General features: G+C 39.1%; 3 protein-coding genes across 3 annotated transcripts; 1 reads left to right on the plus strand and 2 right to left on the minus strand.

Annotated features, from left to right (window-relative positions):
- Positions 1 to 1209: 1209 nt before the first annotated feature.
- Positions 1210 to 2311, minus strand: LOC149029900 (heavy metal-associated isoprenylated plant protein 39-like). Its single transcript, XM_089151904.1, has 3 exons — positions 2170 to 2311; positions 2003 to 2078; positions 1210 to 1919 (listed from the first exon to the last, which is right to left on the minus strand). Exons 1-3 carry the CDS (start codon positions 2173 to 2175, stop codon positions 1630 to 1632), a joined length of 372 nt encoding a protein of 123 aa, XP_089008030.1. The 5' UTR covers positions 2176 to 2311; the 3' UTR covers positions 1210 to 1629.
- Positions 2312 to 11201: 8890 nt separating this feature from the next.
- Positions 11202 to 14312, minus strand: MEF9 (mitochondrial editing factor 9). Its single transcript, XM_089142220.1, has one exon. The coding sequence runs from the start codon at positions 14045 to 14047 to the stop codon at positions 11972 to 11974; it is 2076 nt and encodes a 691-aa protein (XP_088998346.1). The 5' UTR covers positions 14048 to 14312; the 3' UTR covers positions 11202 to 11971.
- A 175-nt stretch (positions 14313 to 14487) lies between these two features.
- On the plus strand, positions 14488 to 22334 carry LOC149029902 (Erythronate-4-phosphate dehydrogenase family protein). The gene is made up of 2 exons (XM_089142222.1): positions 14488 to 15598; positions 21415 to 22334. The coding sequence occupies exons 1-2, from the start codon at positions 14843 to 14845 to the stop codon at positions 21643 to 21645; spliced, it is 987 nt and encodes a 328-aa protein (XP_088998348.1). The 5' UTR covers positions 14488 to 14842; the 3' UTR covers positions 21646 to 22334.
- The last annotated feature ends 2334 nt before the right edge of the window (positions 22335 to 24668 follow it).

Genomic DNA, 24668 nt, shown 5'->3' on the forward strand with positions numbered 1-24668 from the left:
GAAGTGATGGGTCAATAGTAATTTTAAAAAGAGCATAACTCAATCAGTAATTAAAAAATAGAGTAGAGGGATAACAGTAATTATCCCAATAATGTAACTAATCCTCCATGTAGGAGTCTTTTGCTGATGTTGAAGTAGCTCAATAATGTAAAGATTGTCTCTTTCTATGATAACTTTAATGAAATACTTCTTCTTAGCCCATATAGCAAGGCACGTTCTCTCAAATCAACAAAATGGGTTGGAGCTCTACACGTATTTTTTTTTTTTTGGTAAAAGGATTTTATTATTCAAGAGGAGAAGCCGAGGAAGGTGAACATAAGTCTACCAACCAAGGAGTGGATGCAGGCCAAACAGTCATGTCCTCAATGGACTGGGCCTTCCGGGCTAGGAAGTCTGCAACATAGTTGGCATTCCTAGGAATAAAAGAAAAGATAAATTGTGAATAGGATGCTTGAAGACGCATAATATCCGCAATAATGGGCTCGATCGCCATGGTTATAGGGCGATCAGGGTGAAGAAGTATATTGACTAGTTCCTTGCAATCGAGTTCCACATGAACATTCTGAAGATCTTCCCCAATCCAAGAAGCATGCTTGATCGTACAGCTAGAGCCTCCCCTACCAAAGCAGAATGTCCATTTGTTTTCTTAGATGCTGCAGTGATAATATGTCCCCCATTGTCTCTAATAATGAAGCCCAGGCCCACTGTTGGCCTTCCTTTGGTAAAAGTGGCATCTGTGTTGATTTTAAACCATCCTGGAGGTGGATCTTGCCAAACCTCACACTCATGCAGTCATGCGTATTTGTATGGATATGATATGTATTTTATTGTTGAATATCTTTTTAGGTCCCCGTAGCTGTCACACAATACATTTGGGTTGAGGTTATTTTTACATACACTCAAACGAAGGATTCCAAAGAGTGAAAGGCAACGGAAGATTTGAGAAGAGCAAAAGGAGAATTTAGTAACAAGAACGCATTACAAGTATTTATTTTTACGCTTCTGTAATTATAAAAATAATATAAATCCTGGTAGATCCAACAGAAGGGACAACATATTTTTATACCCTTCACTCTGTACCTCTTTTTATACTCTATTGAAGAAATCTTATAAGAAATCTTTATTTCTTGTTGTACAGGAGACAACCATATGATTTTCAAAAGGTGACAAGTGACATTTTCAAGAATTAATGACTATGATTAAAAGGGTGGACAAACTCATAGCCATTTGATTTCAAAAATACCAAGTCACTCTTTCCATTGTGTGTTTATTTTTTTTATTGAACTTTCTATGATTTATAATATATAGCCTTCCATAGATTTGTGTAAATCAAAGACTACATGCAACAAATGTTGTGATTCCAGAACTGGGTTTTATTGGAGAGTAACTCTATTGTTCATTTATGTTCGTTCTACTACAAGTGATTCAAACCCACTCAGATCAATTTCACATCAGGAAGATCAAGAGGAATACTTCCTTCCATTCTAGTCTCTTGATGTCCTTTCTGTCAGGATCAATCAGAAAACACACCATATATGCACAAAAACAAAAATGAACAGCAAGGGGAGCTTCAGGATTCTTGAGCATAGCCTTGTCAAGCAATAACAGATGAAATCCCACAATTCCCAATTAGCAGATAACACAATTGTTGGGATTGTCTTCGTTTGCAGTGTAGAAAACAGGAGCATAGTACTGTGTTTTGGAAGGGTTATAAAATAACTCATATGGGTTGACGGTTTCTGTAATGGGTTTCTGTTCTGGTTTCTTCTCTGGTTTCTTCTCAGGTTCTTTTGGGGGACCAACAGAGACCATCTCTGTTCTGCAAAGCTTCCGCAATTTGGCTACTACATCTACAGGATCCACTTCTCCGATCACTGTTATTTTCTGCTCCTTCATATCCACCGTGATGGAATCGATTCCTACAAGAAAACACAAATATCATTAATTCTCTTCTTGCTTAAGCTCAATAAAAGTTCAAAATTATAGAAGACCTGATGGATACCTGAAAGAGTAGTGACTGCTTTCATGGCCCTTCTCTTTTCTCGGTCGTCATGTACATCAATCTTCACCACCACTTTCTGTAATAAAATACAAGCAGAGTTCAGAAGATTGAATCAATTTTGAATCGAATAATAGACTCAGAACAAACCATTAAGACAGAAAACTGGCCTTCATTTCTCTCTGGATTTTCGAGTAAGCAAGAAAAGACTTCTAAAACGGAAGCAGACGAAGGTACAGAAAGAGAAGTGTGTAACGAGCAATGCTCTGTGAATAAAAACGATATGATCTATCTCGAATTTATAGAAGAGATACAGAGTAAAATCGAACACAGATATTATAAAGACAAAGATAACTGGGTCAGATAAACTGAAACGCGTGGAAGTCTATCTCTCTCATGTTTTTAATTCGAAGATTTCTTGGTTTCTTTTCTTTCTCTGAAGCTTCTCGAAAGACCATGACTCAGTCTCAACAAATTAAAATAAATTAAAATAAATTAAAACCTTGACTCGTCAGTCAACTTTTATTTGCGTTTAATTGGTATGGTATGATCCCATAAATTATAAATAAATCACGTCACTGTGGAAAACTGCGCCAAGGGGCTTTAGGTGTCGTATTATGCAAGATGACCCAGTCGGATTTTTATTTGCGGCTACTGGCTGTAAACGAAAATGTGGAGATGTAAATGTAAATATAATTTTTTTATTTTACAAAGTCTCAACTAATTTTTTGAAATTTACAAAAAATAACTTTCCGGTATTCCCTGACTGAGATACATTCGATTTAGGGCTTTTCAATCCGGGTCTTAATGATGTACTACTTCAGACGGTGGCGACAGAAAAGTTCGTCTTATTCATTCCAGATGAATCATTGGCATCAAACAGAGATTCTCACCACCTTCGGCTATGCTCCGTAACTACTTTGCTACTCTCTTAGTTACACAGGTATTTAGTGAATTTGATGGTAGAGAATACACTTTGATTCATTTCCTGCATCGATGACTCAGATTCTTCTCGCATTGAAATCAAAAAAATGGAAGAAAGATATAGTGAGACCCAAAAAAGAAGTTGGAAAGAATAACTTAACAGAGTCCAAAGACAAAGAAAGTTGAAAAAACGTTTAAAGTATCAGCTTCAAGGTAATTTAAGATAGAGACCAAGAAAAAGAAACTTCAGGCTGCATTTATTTGCAAAGGTGGGGTGGAAAAAATGTGTTGAAAAAAAAAAACATATGGGCCCCATGTGTAGTGGGGTGAGGGAGAAAGAAATGAAAAGAAAGGATGTTTTGAAAAAATGATAGTGGTGGGTCGCATTTTTACTTTGTCCAACTTTCCCACAAAGTCCCACCAAATATGTGGGCTTTAAAATGGCTTGGGTTGGGGATGGAGACATCTCACTTTCCCATCCCAAGCAACCAAACAATCTACCATTTTGGGATTTAAGGGAAAAGTAAGAAATCTACAAATTTTTCAAGAATTTTCCCACCCCACCTTTATTCCAGCAAACAAACACATTTGAATTTTAAGAAAAAGAAAACCATAATGGAGGAGGAGAAATTCCCAATAAAAAGAAACAGTGAAACTCCCAACTTGCAAGGAATGGAAAACAAATAAATTTGACAGAGGCAAAGTGGAGCAGTCGTTTATGCAAATAGAGCAAAGAAGAAGAGTGTTCGTTCGAAGAATCTCGACAGATACCAGTCGGGTGAATGCCAGGGGTTTGTTTTTGTAAATTTCAAAAAGTTAGTTGAGATATTGTAAAATAAAAAAATTGTATTTATACTTACATCCTTGCACTTTCATTCACAGCTGTTGGATTCATCTCTTCACACGTGGCTCGATCGTTGGCTGCTGCCGATCATATGTTACTTACGTGGAACAATTAGCACCGTCGGCAATAGATAGCAGCGGTGCTACAAATAAAAATCCGAGAGCAACTATGAACAACGTGGTGGCTGGCGCGTTGGTCAATGTATTATTATTATTTTTTTTTGAAAACCAAGACAAGAAATATATTAAAAATTACAGATAAAGACTATAATAATACTAAGATCTAAAAGACCTTCTTCCCTACCTCTCCTCAAGCACAAAAGACTGAAGAGAGGCAAGAAGACAATCAACATCAAGATGCAGCTCCTCATCTCCGCCCATAGAGAGTACTCTAATCTAACCTCCACACGACGGTAACCTTCCCTTGCAGCTTCTAAGAGATCACAATGAATGCCCCTCACCTCACAGGAAAGCACATACGCCTCTCTCATCGCACTAGGGCACGCGATGGCAAAAACAACACCAGTGTCCCTTGCCCTCCCAATTGCTCCACAGTCACCCTGACTACTCCTTACAGGTAGGATTTGAATTTTATATTTTCATAAACAAGCTAAACGAAAGTCTAAGATTTGCCGACTTTTACATCACAAGTTGTTTTACTAAAAAGGAAGAACTTCCCCAGTCTAACTATATGATTGACCTTAAACTCAATTTTTTTTGGCAAAGAGATGGAAAAACTATAAGCAGGCGAAACTGTGGACTTTGGCATGGAAAATTTCCAAGATAGTCATTGATGAGATAGTTTCTAAGGACTTTCCAACTCAATTTCCAATTAATGTCTTGTGTTTTAAATGCAGAAGTTTCTCATCACATCACAAAACTACGCCTTATGTGAGATGACATGGTCATCCTCATCTCACCTATTGGATTTTTTATTCAATAATAATAATTTCTCTGAAGTAAAGGGTTTTTTTTCCTCCTATTTATCAATATTTATTTTTTATTTTGTCTTAGAAGAAACAATACAATAATTCATTTTTGTCAAAAAAAAAGAAAAAATATTTTGACAACTTTTGTCCCCAGTTGGTTATAGAATGAAAAATAACTGAGGGCAATCATGAAGTATTTATGATAATTTAAACTTATTTATATAATGTGAAATGATGATGTGACAATTATGATATTTAGAGGGTTATGATTAATTCGAAATTGGTTGTGTCAATATCATTAGACTAAATTTGAGTCATTTAAAGAATTGGTGTTTTTCATACTCAAATTCAACCATATACTTCTTTGAATTGACATAAATAATTACAATGCAATTTACTAGGAGTCCACCAGCCTCTATCATAAGCTTCCGCTTTGGTTAGCAAGGTTTGGAAGGGTTAGAATGTACCAAGCTCTTTTCCGCCCTGGTTAGCAAGGTTTGAAATTGGTTATCTCTTTCTTTTTCTGCCTCTCTTCGCCTAAGGCTATCAGCCTCTCTTCTGCCTCCCTCTCTTTATCTTTTTGCCTCTATTTTTCTCCCATTTCACCTTTTGCATTTTCCTTTGCATTCTCCTCCTCGTTTCTTGTTTTTTTATCTCTGCATCTTTTTCATCTATTTTATTGGTTTTTTTTTTTTATGTCTGTTTCACTGGTTGCAGATTCCGGTTAAAAAAAAAAAAAAAATAGTGGTTGATGCGAGCTTTGGTTGTGTTTTCTGGTTTTTTTCGTCTACTACTGATGGTGGTTCCATGTTTGCGGTTTCAAGATGGGAGTCTAGAAACAAGCTCAGGCGATTTTCGCTTCAACAGTTGAGTTGGTGCCCTTCTGGTGTGTTATGCTTTCGCCTATGAGGCGTGTTCTGTATCCGCCCTTGTGGCATGTGGTATGTAAGCCTTTGTGGCTTGTTCTGTCTTCGCCCATGGGGCGTGTTCTGTATCCGCCATTGTGGCGTGTTTCGCCCTTGAGGCGAGTGGTATGTAAACTCTTGTGGCGTGTTCTTGTCTACATCGGTGTCCGCCTTTGTGGTGTGTCCCCGCAGGCAATGGTGGTGGATATGTATATCATATCCAATTTGCTTGTTGGCTCTGTGGTTGTCACAACTAGTATTCTAAGGGTTTATTGGGCTAGACCCATCCCTTAATTTTGGTTTTTTTTCCCTATTTTGTTTGGTGTTTTTATCTATATTTTCTTTCAAGTTTATGAATGAAATGCTGAACTTTTGACCCAAAAAAAGAATGTACCAAGCTCGTGTTTGTTACTAGAAGGCTATTGCACTTGAACCCATAACACTACGTATTCAAAAGTGTAGCACTTAAGAGACATGCCATGTGGAAGATCAGTTCTTAATTGGCTAGATATAATTTGCCTATTAAATCTATAAACCCACATAAAATATGTATATAGATACATTTAATTCTATCCCATAGATATATTGATTCAGTCATGTCAAAACTGGATTTGTGGGAACATATGCATAAGGCTTCTTGATTGTTAGGATTAGATCTGAGCGATCAATCACACACAATCGAATAGAAAACAAAGAAGAAGGAGACACGAGTTTTACCCTAGTTCACCTCAATATGAGGCTACGTCCAGCATTAGGTTATTCATTATGTTTTTGAAAACAACCACTTACAATGTTCTTTTACAAGAGAATATCTATATGCGCTTAGAAACCCTAAGCCACATCTATTCATAGGCCCAAGCCCAAACTATAAAGAAACTCTGAAGCCCACAGAAACGTAGACACTCTACAGGCTACACAATGTGAAGCATGAGCCATACTCAACATTGATCAACATATTTAAGGGGGTAAAATAGGAATGAGAAATATAATATACGATTAACTAGATTATATTTTTTTCCCCTTTATATCAATCACTCTTATGTTCTTAGATTAGGGAATTAATGTAAAGTATAAGAAGAGATAATCAAGGAACAAGAATATGGAGAATCCTCCCCTTGACCATGCCAGAAATCACCCCTTCACCTCTGATGATTTCTTCTAGTATCCCTCCCTCTCCACCTGCTCCAGCTCCCCTTGTCTCTTCATCATCCATTACTTTGATATCAGAAGTCTATAGATGCAAAGACTCTCCTATGCCAAGCTTTGTGCAGATGTCTTTGCTTCCAAGCATATTCGCTTTTGCAGTTATGGTTGGTGACGAGAATGGTCTAAGATTCCTCCAATCAGTTACTCTCGACTAGATTCCCCCTCAATGCACCTACTACCACATTTTTGGACATGCGTCATCTTCCTGCCTTGATCGCATTAGTTTACTCAAGTTCCGCTATGCCTAATTCTAACACCATTAGTTTTAAAAAAAAAAGGACACATTTGCCCTTGTTGAATCTTCTTTTAAGTGAGAAAAAAATTGAAATAAAATACTTAAAATTACTTGTTAGTCTTCATACTCCCCTCTTTTATTATTGAAAGTCAAAATTGGTTTGAGGGTAAAGGAGGTAGTATGAAAATTTTAAAAATATAGTCGATCCCAAGTCATCACTTAACCCCATTAATCTTACAATAGGAGTGCACTTTATACATAATTTAAAACATGAAGGGTACAAATGTAATAGAAAAAGTTATAGAGAGTGTATATGTAATTTCTTCTATTACTTTCTATATATTTTTTTGATAATTCTATTACTTTCTATACTTAAAATTCCTGAATTATGATTCTTCATTCATAGTGACCCGATATGATTTATAATATGAATGTCGGATTTAGACTATCACCATTGACAATAGGGAAATCAAGAACAAATTTATTTGATATCCAACTCAAGATTCAAGTAGAAAGGTCAGACTTAAAAATCAATGTAAACCCCCTTTAAAAGTTGAAAGGCCCGGCCTAGACCAGGCTAAGCTAAAGAAAGATTTATGATCGTTGAGTAATGAGCTCATATGTTTAGGAGGGGGGAATTAACCCTAGTGATATTTGAACTCATGGCTTCTTAATTATAAAGCATTTGATCTTTAATACTCGAGTAAACCTTAAGGTATCATAATTCAAAGTGTAGCCTCAGTTGAAGACCAGAATACCTGGTCAATTGAACATCAAGATGTTGAGCCGTTCCTATCCAAGAAAAATAAATGAGTTTTTTTTCTTCTTCAGGACAATTGCTTAATGTTAAAAAAAATGGAAAAGAGGCGGATTTGGGCGGAACTTCTAGGCGCGTACAACGCGATTTCCTTAAGACGACGCCCTCACATCAAGGTGCTATGGCCGGAACCGTCTCCCGGATACAAAGAAGCCCAACCCGAGTTGAATCTCTCAAGTTTTGCTAAGCACTGCAAAACCAAGGGAGAGAAACTTGGGTTTTCTCTCTTGTTCGGTTCATGACTCGCGCATGGGTGCACCTCTCGAGGGATACGAATGCGCGTGGAATGAGCCGCGGATCGGGCCGCACGATCTAACGGCCATATTGAACCATCAAAACTATATTTATGGATCTACTTCCATGCCCTAGATCCAAGAACGGGCGTGCCGTTCGCACGAGGCGAACTAGGAACGGGCGGCGCCAAATGTGCCGATTTTAAAACAATATCCGATCATTTGCCTTTGTGAATATTTAATTGAACATTACCCAAACATCCCTACCCCCATTAATAATTAACTAAATAAAGTGGCGGAAGCACGTGGAGTGTATTATGTAAGTTGATTTTTAATTTAAATAATAAAATATATAAAACCCAGGCAAGCACGTGAAGACGTGATGTTTAAGTTATCTTTTCAATTTAAGTAATAGAAAAAGTAAAAAATACCCCAAACGGAATATCTCACGCCATTCTTCTTCTCCGGTCGCGTCACCGCTGAGCTCCGTTCCTCTTTGCTCGGTCGCATATCCGGGCTTCCATTAGGCTTCGGGGAAGTTCTGCGGGAATTCATTTGGTCAGCCATTTGAGCTTAATCGATTTCGTATCATACTCTCTTCAAGCTCTAGTATAGATTTAAAGCACGGATTCTACATTCCGTCGCCGTGAGATTTCATTGTGGTCACGTAGTTTGCCTTCGCAGTGTATATCTCTCTTCACGAAAAGCTGACGATTTGCATCGTTTGTTAATTTTGAGTAGTTACTCTTTCAACTCAAATTCGCGACTGCGAAGGCGAACGCGCCAGAGCGGCAAATCGACCACGCGATTTTCCGCGACTTTGAAAATATCAATTCGGTGGGTATTCGCGTCGAAGAAAGAAACGAAAGTAGCCCCAGACACGTGATCATAACACACGGTTTAGATCGATCTCGCTCGAAGCGATGCAAGCGTGCTAAGTGCGGCGACAAACGCCCCCAGCCGCAGTGCGCGCAGGACGGATACCTCCTCACTCAACCACACACACTGGCGTGTCTCATATTATAAGTTAAAGTTAATAGGTGGTACCATAATAACCGGATCCGACACCGCGGTTCCAATGTGGGACTATATAATAATACACTTTCCAAAATAAATAAAGGAAAGTTTCGCACACAAATCCAATAAAATGAAACATATATATATTAAAAATAATACAACATTCCCCCACTATTCAATATAATGAAAATAAGTACACAACAACAACGGGAACCAAATGCTTAAATGATAGGTGTACTTAGACTTGAACCTCCACAGTGAAATCCATCAAAGCTAATCGAAGTATACGAGACAAGTCTTGAACGACAATTCTATGATGACAAGCGGACGTATCTCACACACTTGAATTCTTCTCCGAATATTCTCCAAAAACGAGACACTAATAAGGCCATGTGTCCTACCCGGTATCATAAGTGCTTTAGAGTTTAAACCCAAACCAACCGAAACGGCCTCACTTCATGCACTCACTTAGGTAGATCTATCGGAAGTGTCCCGAATAAACACCCAACAAGAACTATTATAGATCTATTAAGAGCATATAGCTCATCCTCCATCTACATACAAGAACCAAGCACTCCTATGGGATGGTATATAAGTGCTGAGACCATTCCATACAAAGTACTTTACTCATTGAACTCAAATTTGATATCTCAAGATGAGACAAGTCTTGGTGATCTTAGGAAATGGGCTTAAGACCCATCCCTCTTGCAGATTTTGACCAAATCCCTGTAAGACCTTTGTCAATGGACATCCAAATTTTGACTTAATCTTACAAAATCGATGGTAATACTCCATCAACTATCAACGTCTTACTAAACTATGTCTAAGTCCAATATGTCTGACTTTCCATTGTAAATCGGCTATAGGCTCTAGCCAAGTTGCTTCACTATCACAATGAAGCAAATTGGTGGCGTGAGTTTGGCCATATTGGAATTTCTATCAATAAATTCCTAAGCCATTTCGCTTTTACTAAGTTTACCACTACGCATTTGTTGCTGCCATGAGTAGAATCAGCTTGTACAAGTTTGCTTCTTTGAACCCCAAGATATTGCACCCCCACTAGAGTGACTATCCAACCACTTGTGGATCGCGTGGCAACACCCTGTCTGTTATCCAACTAGCATCTGTGAACCCTTCAAGAACAGTAGGATACCCACTGTATCTTAAGCCATAACTAGTTGTTCCCTTTAGGTATCTAAAGTTGGCAAAATCAAAGGTCATAAAACAAGAGAAGTGCCCCTAGGTTTCTTATTTCTCTATTTTTTTCTTTAATTCCAGCACATCTTAGAGAAGTGCTTACCCAAAAGAGCATGAGCTGCTGAAGGAGATCAGAGAGGTAACCGTTCAGAAATATGGCCCTCTGTAAGTTCCTATAACCAGATTAAAACCTACAAACTTAATTAGAATCTTGTTGATGGTACTTCACTTTTCTGAATCCTTGAATAGGAATGATATGCTAGTTTCAGCTGATGAAGTTTAGTTCTTATCCATGGTTCTGAAGATCATAGATCCCAAGAATACATTGGAACTCGAGGCTTTTACTGGTTATTCTCTTTTAACAACTGCTCTTGCACTATCAGATGATGCCAAGGTGGATTGGGTAGCACATCAAATATATTGACTTACTGTATTACTTCAAATCCTTTTTAAGGGTTTTTGTATAAATCCGTTTCATCATGGAATGCTAGAATGCTTGGATTAACCTCTTACTGAATCGCTCCAAAGTCCTTTTGTTCGGTTCTCCCGAGAATTAGAGAGCACTAGCAAACTAGTATTTGTTATTTGGCAAACTCTTCTTCTCAGAAAATCTGAAGTCCACCATTAAAGACGCTCTAAAGGTGATGAAGTGTTGAACGAATCGTTGGATCTCTGGGAGAAGGTTTTAAAGATTGCTACCAAAAATGTATGATTCCTTCCGCTAGAAAGATCCACTCTGATTTTGAGATTTCTTGCCACCTCTACAAATCTAGGGTTTTTTGCTGCATTCTTTAATTTTTGTCATTTTCCCTAACTTCAAATTGCGGGCTCTAAGATTTCTTGCCTTACTGTTGCAATTTCTTGTAATAGAGAACATGAGATTAGCGATAGGGTTTTCTTGTGCTACCATTAAAATGATGCAGCGATGGTTCCAATATTGTCCTACGGTTGTGAGAGTTGGAGAAGGAGGAGGATGTGATGGTGGATTCGATTTAAGAAGCTTCTTCGTGAAACTACAAAAAATAGGAGAGAAACTTATTTGAAAGTATTTTAGTCTTTTTATGTGTACAAATGTGTATTAGCCATTTAAACAACAAATGTGACGGTCAAAGCTTTGACCACTAACTGTGGGTAACTTGAAATTATGCAAAAACACCAAGGTGGGCGCATCTACCACCGAGTTGGGAGACCTTGGAATATAATGAAAGGAACAAAAAGTGAATTTCTGCCAAAGAGATATCCTGTAAAATTTCGAAACCTCAATTTCCAATTGCTGACTTTTGTTAATCGCTGCACCACATTAAAGTTGTCCATCTCAATCAGGATAGAAGCAAAGCCTTTGTTAACTGCTTCTATAAGACCAGCTCTAACTGCAGCAGCCTCTGCAACTGTAGCAGAATTGCAAGAGATTCCCATAAAACCAGCAGCAAGAGGTAAGCCTTGAGAGTCTCTAAAAACAAAGCTGACACTCTCTCTGCCATCTTCATATGATCAAGCGGCATCACAATTTAATTTAACCAAACCAACCACAAGGTTGAGTGTGCAATTTGGCCTATGGGTTACGAGTCCTCTTTTGGAAAGGTTTCCAAGCCAGCTTATGCATATCTTTGAATGCTGAGAATGAATAATTTCTCACTGGATCAGCTTCCATGAGTTAGCTATATCCCTAGTCAAACTCATAGAAATTGTGGATATCCAAACCCAGATCTCTGATTATCAGATTACAACTCTCGAGCAATCCATGTATCTCATCAGAAAGAGGATGTGTTCTATCTGCTGCAATAAACATATGAACTTCATTGTGCAACTCTATCCAGCTGTATGCAGTTTGTTTCCGGATACCATTCCTTTCCATCACCATCCTTACATCTGTTGCATCATCCCATCTCCCTGCATCAGCATGGATATTGTACAGCAACACATATGGGGCTGAACTTTCCGGCTCAAGCTTCATCAAAGCTTCTGCTGCAACCTGGGCCAATTCCACATTATTATGCACCCTACAAGCACCCAATAAGGCACCCCAAACTGCCCTATCTGGCTTGACTTGCATATTATCAATCAGATCCATAGCCTCTTTCAGCTGCCCATGCCTACCCACCACATCAACAAGGGAAGCCAAGTGTTCAACTCTTGCTTCAATCCCAAAGTCTTTAATCATAGAATTAAAATGTCTTCGTCCTTCATCCACTAAACCTGCATGAGCACATGCATTCAAAACTGAAATAAATGTAATATGTGTGGGCTGCACCTTCAGTCTCTTCATCTCTTCAAATAGAGCAAGTGCTTCCCCAGCAAAACCATGATACGCATAACCTCCAATCATTGCATTCCAAGAGACTACATCTCGATGTAATTTCATCTCATTGAAGATGGTTTGTGCTTCCCTAATTGCTCCACATCTTGAATACATAGTCACAAGGGCATTAGTTATGGGTGTATCGGCAACCACTGTCTTTGTGACCCACTGATGGATCTGCATTCCTTGGTACAAAGCTGTACGGCTTGCACAAGCACTCAGAACTGAAGATAAAGTGTGTCGGTCGGGCATCACCCCTTCAGTTACCATTCGAGAGAAGAGAACAATTGCTTCATCATGGTTGCCATTCTGTTCATAAGCCGCTATCATTGAGTTCCATGATATGAGGCTTTTCTGAGGCATCCTGTCAAAGAAATCACGAGAAAGTTCAAAATCACCTTTCAGGGCATAGCCAGATATCATCAAATTCCATGAACGAGTGTCAGGAACAGGCATTTTACCGAAAAGATTGGAGGCCTCTTCCATATTTGATGCATGAACATAACCACTGATCATAGTGTTCCATGAGACAGCGTCCCGTTCATCCATTTTATCAAACATCCTTTGGGCTGAGACTAGATCTCCCATTCTCACATAGCACATAATCATGGTGTTCCATGAGACCACATTTCTTTCAAACCGTCCCTTGATTTTTTTATGGTCATGATAGGAAGGCATTTGATCAAACAACTTTTGAGCTTCTTCAACCCTTCCACTCTGAGCATAACCAGCAAGCAGAGTGTTATAGGCATGTGCTAAATCTTCACCGTCATCGGTGATTTGCCCTGTTTTTAACAGAATTCGTGCAGCTTCATCCAATTCACCATTCTGAATAAGACCCGATACAAGGGCACTAAGAGAAGCCGAGTCACGTCTAGGCATTCTCTCAAACAAACCAATTGCACGTGAAACATCACCATTCTGCAAATAAGCAGTAATCATTGCATTCCATGAGATGACATTCTGCTCGGGCATTCTCTGAAAAAGATCCGAAGCATCTGCCATCATTCCATTTCGAGCATAGCCACTAATCATCGTGTTCCAAGAAACGGTATCTCTGCTAGGCATTTTATCGAACAAAGACCGCGCTTCCATGATTAATGTGCCACTGCCGCATGAAATATAGCCTGATATCATCAAATTCCAAGACACAATATCTCTACATGGCATTTCGTCGAACAGTTTCCGAGCCTTCGCAATCTCTCGGCGCTTCACATAGCCACTGATCATGGAATTCCATGTAACTGAGTTTCGATGTCCCATCGTATCAAAAATCCTTCTTGCTTCATCTAACCTACCGATTCGAATTAAATGAGAGATGTTCTTGTTCCATTGGCGAAAATCATATGCCTGAGGATGCTTGGGTTCTGCAGCGAACGAGATATAACGGGAAAGCACGCACCTGAAACCCAACAAGGGGATCAAGCGACCAACCCGTATCATGTCAACCAAATATCATTTCTTTCTTCGTTTGCAACAAAATATAATTCACAAGCTCAATTCAAGAAGGCTATTTCGAGAAATTCTTGTTGAATACTTGAATTGGATTCTTCAAAGTTCAAACACCCTTGAGATACGTGGTCCTTTCAAGTTCTCCCTCTCATTCCCAAATCAAGACCTGTTCGATTGCGAAAATAAATCAGACCAACCGAATCAAGCCAAACCAAACCAGAACGGTTCTCATCCGTATAGAAAGCCAAGTGGCAAACGGAAGCATCAGTTCCCACATGCATGCAACTAGCAACAGTTGGACTGAAGACGAGAGTTAACAATGCCACCTAACTGAGTTAACGTCGTTAATCAATTTTTTAATTACCGAAAAAGAAAAAGAATTTAGTGAATTTTTTTTTCTCCTCATTTCTATTTTTCGTTTTGCAATCAAAGTTAAGTTTGGACACTCGTAACGACAGGAAGGTATGAGTAGCCATGTCCTCTCCTTCTCCCTCGGATCTCGCATTTCGTACTCTTCGCTTGATCCCTCGTGACTCTGCCCTTTCGTTCGTTCATCTCTGCGTGATTTTCATTTTCGTTTTTGTTTCTTCTTTTCCATCGAAATTTTTTAACGGCAGTTCTTTAAGGTTTAAACCCTATATATCTTCCTCGTTCCATCATTCTTCTCTGTCCTGGAAATTACCCAGAAGACGAAGATGCATGAAAATGATTTTTTCGAAGTCTTAACGTTGGTTCACTTCGCCTGCGAATGAATCTGGTTTACGTTTCTGCAATTTCTGCTATAGGATGACGGAATTCCAGGAGCAGAGCAATTCGCCAATGGCGATTTCTCTTCCCAGCGCGTCTAGCCGTAATTCTCCTCGCTTCTATCGGCTAATGAACGGTCCTGCTTCTTCACCAGCTTCTTGGTTCGAGATTCGGCTATTCTATGTTCGAATTGCACCTTGTGTGGTCGGAAGCGTTCCCGCCCATCTCACCCTCCGCCATCTTCGACGCGAAATTGGGGTTTCTTTGGAGATCAATGGCTCTCGCATCCCTGCTTCTGAAACGTCGTCTCTCACCCTCCGTCGCGATCGTCTTGATAAGGAGTCGTCAGAGGTAACCTATGTAAGCACTGATAGCGTTCGAGTGGCGGGACCACTTGAATTTGAGGTGTACGAGAGGGAAGATTTGATCTTGTGTGGTTCTTTGGAACGGATGGAATCTCCTTGGATCAATGGCAGTGGGGGTTACGATCACAACCAGCAAAGAACAGAGAACGATTCCAAAACGGGTTGGAGTATGGATTGCTATACAGCAGCCTCGATTGCTACGGGTTCGTCTGCGTTTTTTCAGCCAAAGTTGGGGGTTTCATCGCCTTCCATCGAGGTTTATGTTGCTGGATGCTCCTCTGGCTTCCCTCTCATACTGACGAAGACAATTCACCTCAGCCCCAGACGGAAGCCTCCGCGGCATGCCACACTTGATGTTATTCCCGAGGATGACGAAATCGGAAAGGATCAGAAGAGCATGAACGGCATCGTTCGCCACAGGAAGTTGCAAGTAAGTATTACTGACCAGCGCCAACTTTTGAGTATTGACCATTTAATCTTTCATTCTCATCCGATTGAATTTTCTTAATGATTTCAGATTGTCTGTCGCTACTTTCCCTTCATAGTTTGATAATTTTTACCGGCATTTATTATTTCTGAGAAAATCTTCCACTTTATCTAGGTAGAACACGATTCTTTCTTTATGCTGATTCAGGGAATGAAGTTTTGTAGAGACAGGGAGTTTTTGAAAGAGAGAAACAATTTTGTGTTTCTATACGATGCCTGGAGATTGAGAAAGGAAAAATGGCCTTTGTGGAGTTGACCGAATTGCATTCCATGCCGTTTCTATCAACCCATTGATTAGTCCCAGGACAGTCGCATGACCTTTTTGCTTATCAGAAATTAGGCTAGGCTATCCTTATTGTGCAGACTGAAGATTCTTCGGTAGTTTTGAAATTCATGCTGTAAATGCCGGATTGTTTCGATTTCCAAGTTGTGACCAGGGAAGATATGTAGCGTTTCAAAATGCTTTGGCTACTAAGGTGTAGTTCTAATTATATTTGTTAGGTTAAATTATTGTTATTGTTAACTTTTCTCCTTCGGTCCCACGGCATTGATAAATTGGGGTGTAATAGTCATATATTAATGATGGTTCTGGGGTTTGAGAGATTGGGATTTAGGGGGATTGGGTAAAAACATGGAGATCTTCCTCCACCCAAGTAATATTGTGTCTAAGAAACTTGGCCAGTTGGGGTACCTGGGCTTCTCACTACATTGCTAATATGGCAAGTCAAGGTACTAGTGTAGGCTTCTTTATGAAAAATGAGTTAGATAGTGTAGAAATGGGATCTTGCTGGACTTTGATGTGCCTTGGAGCAGGATTCATTGCATTTGACAGGTTCGCAGCTAGTAATATTGACGTATTTACTATTTACTTGGTTATAGAATTGAAGGAATATTTCCAAATCTTGCATTCTCTATAGTGTAAATGAGCTCACCGCAGTAGATCTCAGCAATAGAAATTTTTGACCTTATTCCTGTAACAGCTATTAGTTTGATGTACGTGATCGTAGCAATACCATATTTTCTACCCTGCCTCCCCAGAAAAAGCATTAGCATAGTGTGCGATATGATGTTAATTTAGAGTCACGATGTTCAAATGTGTTTACAACTTTAAATTTATCACAACAGCAGTTATTAAGTTAATGTGATTTATGATTTGAATGACGGTGATGACAGAAAACCTATTAACAAGCCCCACAGGGAGGGCTTCTGGCTTCAGCTCTAACATCAATGTGCTATGTGAACGGATGATATGACAATTCTGACTACCGGATGGGGACGATGGATACTAGATTAGCCATGTCTCATTTCGTACTCAAATACAATTGAATACCATCTTGTGTTTTCACATGCAACCCTATGGTACTCAATCCACTATTGTGCTCTCTCTCATAGTCCTAGAATTTTCAAACTTCAACCTTGGTCTCTACCTAATGAGGGACATGATAGAGAAGAAAGAAGGTTAATGAAGATAGGGGGAAGAAGGGGAAATCTGAGAAGAATCAGACTTGAAGAAGGAGAAGAACACTCATAAGAAGAAAAAGAGAAGAGGAGAGAGAGAGGGCTGCAAATGCACAATGGTAGACATTCAATTCATTTTTTTTTATTCTCCATAAGTCTTTTTTTATTTATTATTATTGCAATTTAAGAGCCTATTCATAGCTTCGTTAAAGCTTTACAAGAAATAGAAACCTAGTAGATTCAAAATAGAAACTGATATCCTAGTAACTAGTGACAATAGAATCTTATGGAATTAGAAACTAATTAAACTTAGAAACTACTGGGTTTTATACTTCAGCCACATGCATAAATAACTAAAATAGAAATTGCCAAAATAGAAACTAAACTGAGGTCCTAAATCTCCCAAGAATAAAATCTCCATGTCATCTGATCTTGAGCCAACAAATCTTCTATGAAACATCCCCAAGAGACCAAATAATGGGCTATGACACTGTTCGAATGGACAATGTTTTGGCATCTTTTGGCATCTCAAAGACCATCTTAACTGAATGGGCTTGCCAGACCATTTTTGGTTCACTTGGTCCTGGTACCATGGTGGCTGTCCGTTGTTGTGCATCAATTTTTCCCTCTCTTAAAAAGGCTCGTCCTTGAGTTCTAGTGAAGTAAGAACTGATGTTGTATAGAAAGCTCAAGTTCAAGAAGGCAGCTATTATTTTTACCCCCCCTTTTTGAAGGTATGCGGGATGAAGAGAGGTAAGGTTTGTGAGAGTGATATTAATTACAATGGTAGTGAGTAGGTGGACAACAGAATGTGGAGGAAGATCAAAAAAAGAAGAAGAAATAGAGAAAACAAATCAGAGAGAGAAGAAGAATTAGTAGGGAAGACAGATCATAGGAAGAAGGAAATTAGCAAGGAAGAAAAATCGAGAGCAAGCTCGATAGAGTGAAGAATCCAATAAACAAACACAGTCAAATGACGGGGGACAAGATAGAGAAAAAAGAAGGTTAATGAAGATAGGGGGAAGAAGGGGAAGTCTGAGAAGAACCAAACTTGAAGAAGGGGAAGAAGTCGAAGAACACGCATAAGAAGAAGAAGAAGAGAAGAGGGGGCTGCAAACACACAAAGCTAAACCTTCAACTCATTTTTACTATTCTCCAAAAGTCTTTTTTAATGCAATGTAAAGGCCTATGTATAGCTTGGCTAAAGCTTTACAAGAAATAGAAACTTAGTAGATTGAAAGTAGAAACTAATATTTTAATAACTAGTGACAATAGAATCTCATGGGAATAGAAACTAATTAGAATTAGAATCTACTAGGCTATATATTTTATCCACATGCATAAATAACTAAAATAGAAACTAAACTAAGCTCCGAAATCTTCCAAGAATATAATCTTTATGTAATCTGATATTGGGCCCACAAATCTTCTATGGAACATTCTCGATAAGCCAAATAATGGGCTGTGACACTGTTCATGCAAACAGCGTTTTGGCCTCCTTTTGGCCTTCTAAAAGACCATCTTAACTGAATAGGCTGGCTTGAGCTGGCCTGGTCCATTGCTGGTTTATGGTCCTGGTTCCATGTTGGATTCCTGCATCACTACCCTTCTGACTTGATGCCGGCAGATATTTTTTCCATGCAGGTATTGCTCTTGGGTGGTTCCATACAAGAACCAGGAGCTCTATTTATATATTTTGTTCAACTTTAGTCTGGTCTTTGGCATCAAGCTGGTAGTGTTTTGGCATCCTAGATTGGTTTTATCTTGACTAGAATGTTGTGTCTTCTATGTGAGGTATGAATTACATGGAAATGTACTATTCTTGCTAGAAGCTGGTGGTACATTACAAAGTATTGCTGATGCAGTTAAGATGGTCCAAATGGGTCAACTAGGCTTTAAAATGCCTTGTTTTTTCCCCATCGGTGGATCCTATGGACCTTAGGCATCTTATCTTGGGCTTATTGGTGTAATGGGCCTAGTATATAAGGGCAGAATGTGGGGATAATATTAATACATGGGAGTAGTTTTCAGTGTTTGAGTTAGACTAGTATCAATTCCTGCAAGTCTAGAAGTACTTTAATGAGTCAATTAGGAATCTCATCAGTTACTTATGATACCATAAAGAATATGACTTTTGTCATAGGAGTTCTAGTGCTGTTGAGCAATGTATGCAGGATTGATATCCCCCAAGCGTGATTCTTCTCTTCTGTTCTAATTTGTTCTTGTGTTTCCTTCTTCCCAAGAACATCTTCAACTATTCAAGCTGCTGTTCAAGAAGCTCTTTGAATAACCTCCATCCTAACTCTTCTGCTTTTAATTCTGTAATTTGCAAACCCTAAATGCTAATTATTATTATTTTGAAGCCTGCTTCTATCCATCCAATTTTTAAGAAACAATCTCTTATTGCATCATTCCTTACATGTCATCACCATAACAAGTTGCCTGAGACCCGAATTGAGATACCCAACCTCAAAAGCGTTAGTTGAACCTCTTCAATCTATGGCTACATCAGTTACAACCCCCCCCCCCCCCCCCACACACACACACTCACACACACTATTTCCCGTAGAAGTTACTCATGAATCAAGGCTTTCTTTCTTTACAATCTAAAACTTGGCAAACTCTGTTTTGGCTGAAGTTCAATATGTTGCATGTTCTACCTGTTACAAAATTCTGGCTCGAATTGTATTGCCTCTGGCAGATATCTGGGTGATGCAGAAAATGCTGTGTTAGTGTACTCTATATTGAAAATTTAAGGAGATAATGCAGATGCTGTGTGCATAAATTGAGTTTATGTTATTGTATTTTGATGTTTTGAAGTAGCCACTGTTATGAGAATCTTATAGTTGGCCGATATTTCATTTTATCATATGATTTTACTCTCTTTTATCTTATGAGATTGTGGAAACAATTATGATGACCTTCAATATGAACCACGCAGGTAGTAGTAATGCTTATAAGAAACTTTAATTATAAACCTTCATCATAGTTGTCAAGGCTAGGCATTTTTGTGGGACCTAGGTAATCAGCCACAGCCACCTAGTTATCTAGGCATCTAGGTTCCAAAATCTATCAGAATTGTTTTGGTTGGGGATTTGGTTTTTTTCTTTTGTGTGTGTGTGTGGGGGGGGGGGGGGGTTGTGGCAGAGGTGCAGGGTCAAACAAAGGAAAACAGGGAAGATTTACTAGGATGGGAGAAGTTGTTTCAGTGACAACCACTTTGTTACTAGAGTTGCAGCAGCTGCAGATTTGTAGAAGAGGAAGAGGAGGAAGAAGAAATGGTGGCAGCTGCAAGTTGCAGGGAAAAAAGAATCGACAGCTGCGGAGTTGCAGGGAAAAAAGAAGCGACAGCTGCAGAGTTGCAGGGGAAAAAGAAGTGGCAGCTACTGGGCTGCTGGATTTGTTGGAAGAAGATGATGATAGAAGCTGCCAGAGTTGCAGATTTGTGAAAGGAGTGGGAGGGAGAAATGGCAGCCACTGTGCTACTAAATTTACAGAAAAAAGAAGCAACAGTTGTCTTGCTGCAATTGCTGCTGGTCCCACTGAACAGCCATGTCTGCATCCCTCTCTCTTCTGTCTTGCTGCAATTGCTGCTGGTCCCACTGAACAGCCATGTCTGCTTCCCTCTCTCTTCTGGTGCCAAAGATGAAGGTGAAGAACTGTAAGATGTAAACATAGTTGGAGGGCTGAAAAAAGTGTATCTAATCCTCCTCCCTCCCTCTTTCAAAAATACTTCCTTGGCACTTGGACCCCGCATTGTTGCCATAATGACGACGACCATACACTTCACATAATTGTAAAGACTTGTGTGAAGATTTTGTTTGTATGAAGAAACTACGGATATCTGGTCTATTATCATTTGTTTTTACCTATTGTATACTCATGAAACCATTTAGGACAACCACAGCTGGGTTCTAATGGAGTAAGCTTTAGTTGCCCTCTAGAGCAGACGTTGGAGTCAGTCTATCAGTGACGTGGTTCTAATGCTTGTTCACTATGAGTATGGTGAATGCAAATGTGTTCCTGTTACTCTGCACTGATGATTCATGCCATACTGACCCTCTCAATCCTTACTATTTTGTTAGAAAATAAATATTCAAAGGCTTCATGTTCACCTTACATATCAAAAATCTTACACTCTGAAAGCCTGAATCATGGCTGTTGGCTTCTTAATGTTAGTCCTTAATACACCAGGATCTTTTAATATGCTTCTTATATTAGACATCATTCTGGTTACATTACTTATTTGCCAATGCTTAGGTACTAAAATCTCTCACTAAATTCTTTGTGGAATTTTTGCAGATGGCAGAGATGGAATCTGTTGATAATGATTCTGAAGGGAAAATAGGGACCAGATTCTACTCAGAAGAGATGTACATTGATGATGATGGTCAGCTCTCATGGTTCAATGCTGGTGTTCGAGTTGGAGTCGGAATCGGTCTAGGTATGTGCGTTGGGATTGGAATTGGCGTTGGACTGCTGATGCGCTCATACCAAGCAACAACCAGTACTTTCAGGAGAAGGTTTTTCTGAGATTCAATCAGTTCTTAAGTGGCGATTCTAGTTCAGAAAAAGTGATGTTCTCCAGAACATTCCAAAGTCATTGCAGTTGGGGGGTGGGGGTACAGAAACCCAGGCAAATGTCTTTCATGTAACGTAAGAATTTTGGTTCATGTGGTGGTAGTTGTACAGTTTGAGTTTGTAGATTGGAGATTTTGCTTGATAAAATGCTCTAAGCAGATGAGCTGCCACTCTGGTCCATCCTGTTGCTGTCACTGATGGGTGATCACGAGGTACGCATTTCAACTGGGATGAAAAGATGGATGTAATGGAAAGATCAAACTAAGCCGTGGAATATTATGGTCCATGATGAAGGATGTGAAATAGAACCAGATCCTAGGTGGTTCAGTTTTGCGTCGGTAGCTATGGGAGAGGTGTAGGAACTGTTGTCGAGGAGATAGTGTGAGCTTTTGCAGGTCTACACTTGCAAAGTATATATGTGTTGCAGAAATTTTGCTTCTTTTTTCTGGTGGAGATTGTGCATCTATTAATATAAGGTAACAAATTTCGGTGAATTAATCCTTGTTAAAAACCTTCATGGTTTCTGAATCAACTGTAGTTGTTCATGACCTTCTTGTTTAGTATCTATGTCATCCTCCTCCTATGATTGATTTTTGCCACTCGTTTGTTACAGACCGAGTTCTTTCCTAGTTGCATTTCTGGAAACTGATTTTGCTCTTTGCCTTCTGCTTAGACAATTTACGGAAAGAAATCTTTCTGGAGTTTAACTTTCTTGGGTTGGAAATTCAGATTTTATCATGAATTCAGATTTTCTTTTTTATTTTTTTGGTAGAAAGATTTCATGTGCCCCCGGCCCCACAACTTTTTGGAAAATCCTCTTTTACCCTCTAATTTTTATTTTTATTTTGCCCACTTAAGTTGGGGCCAAGCTCTTGTTGCTCACTCACTTAAGTGGCTAATATTTTGATTTGCCTTAGAATATTACAAAAAATTCAATCTTGGTTTTCTATTAACTTTGACTTTAAAATTACCATTTTGCCCATGAGGTGAAGTGGGTGAAGGGATATTATATCTTTTTATTTTACAAAACTTCATTTAATTTTTTCAAATCTACAAAAGAACTCCCTGAATCTCAGCTGCCCATTTGCCCCAACTCCTTTGCCTCGATTAAACTCAAGCTTTGTTGACTTCCCTTCCAGCAACTTTAGCAACCTCATTTGTCCCTGACCCACCCCCACCGAAGCCTTACCATTCATCCCTGAAATGCCATGTCTCTTCTACAAGCTCATCCATGAGCTGCTAGGACCTTGTTCCCTGGTTTTAATGCCCTGATTGCTCGTGACCTTGTTCCCTGGTTTTAATGCCCCAATGGCTCGTGACCATGATAATTGTGAGAAGATCGGTAACACAAGAGGGCTTCTCCCCAAGGTCATTGGCTTCACACATACTAGAGAGGAGATGCTCAGGAACAACCATGATAGATATAATAGGATACTTGCAGTGAAACGATCTCTGCAAGTACTGAAATTGCTTGCAGGAACATTTGGTTTTGTGGGCAAGCATTTGAGGCAAAAGATTCTAGAGACTGTTTTCACAGTAAGCAATAAGAGAAATTCTCAAGCATGGCAGCAGATTCCCTAAGCTTCAACTTACTGCATTCGAGGTTTTAACTAGTTTGGCCTGTGACACTGAGGGAACAGAGAAGTTTGAAGCACAAGTAGGAATCCTTAAAGAATTGTTCCTACTGTTCTTCCAAGAGAGAAATTTTGTAAATGAGAATCTTGTGAGGAGAGCAAAAGGGGAGGCAATTGCAATGCTTGCACTAGAGAGCGAAATAAACTGCTCCAGGTTATTGAATCTAAAGGTACTAATAGCGTTTGTGAGTATTAGGGACTAGAGACCATTACTTCAGTCTATTGTCATATGGAGTTTTTCATCCCTTGTATTATTACACACTATAAATACAAATTATGGCCTACGTTTGAGACCACAATATTTCACTTAACTCAAACATGGTATCAGAGCTGGGTTGATTCTTTGTAAACCTAGGTTTTCTGGCTCGTTCTAGAATCTTGGACTAGGGTTCTTGCCTCTTCAGTTTCTTGATTTTTCATTCTTAAACTTTCCTATTTGCTTTTTCCGCTTTTTGAAGCTTGTGGGTTTTTTCGATCATGAAGTCCGATTTTGTGAGTTCAGAGCTTCCAACGGTGTCTCCAACTACACCGATCAATTCATCACTGTCGTTTGTACCTTTGATTTCCTTCAATAATGTTCGCCATTTTCTTACTATCAAATTATCTCTTGAAAACTATCTTGTTTGAAGATCACAATTTTCTTCCATTGGTTCACACTACTCTCTTCTTGGTATGGTAGATGAATAGGGTGTAAATGGATAACCGAAATCCGCTTCTGAATTCACATCCGTGTCCTTTTAGGGGTATCCGAATCCGTCCGATTACTAATAGGATGCACATATGGTATACCCTTTTCTTACCGATTATTATTCGTCCGATAAAATTATCCGATTAAGTTACTTATTTAGATTTTTTTTAATAAATTTTTTACCTGTGATATGTGACAGTTTTTCTAGATTTTCTACTAAAATAGTTACCAAAGTTGTTAAGTTCTTAAATTTCAAAACTAGCCCTCACAAATAAAATGTTAAAGATGTAAACAGGTAGTCGAAAACTTGTATTCACACCCATTTAGAAGAATCTACATAAGAAAATAACTATCCAATTATCATTTGAATTTGACTGAATCCGTCCGAAAACCGATAGGATATTATCCGAATCTGTCAGAATATAATAAGGATGCGGATATGGTATTACCACTATTCGATCCGAATCCGGTCCATTTACGCCCCTAACCATATGAGAAGCCATATTAACATAAAGGGCCCCATTGGGCTTGGAGACTTTTTCTCAAACATGTGTAAATTGTAAACATATGGGCCTAGACACATCCAGAAGCCAGAAGTAAGACCACAGCCCACAAAGAGGGAGATTCCTTTGGAGCACCAAGTCCATAGAAGT

Source organism: Hakea prostrata, chromosome 1 (assembly GCF_041222555.1).
Source record: "Hakea prostrata isolate BN-2017 chromosome 1, UWA_Hpros_2, whole genome shotgun sequence".
In the NCBI taxonomy this organism is placed as follows: Eukaryota; Viridiplantae; Streptophyta; class Magnoliopsida; order Proteales; family Proteaceae; genus Hakea; species Hakea prostrata.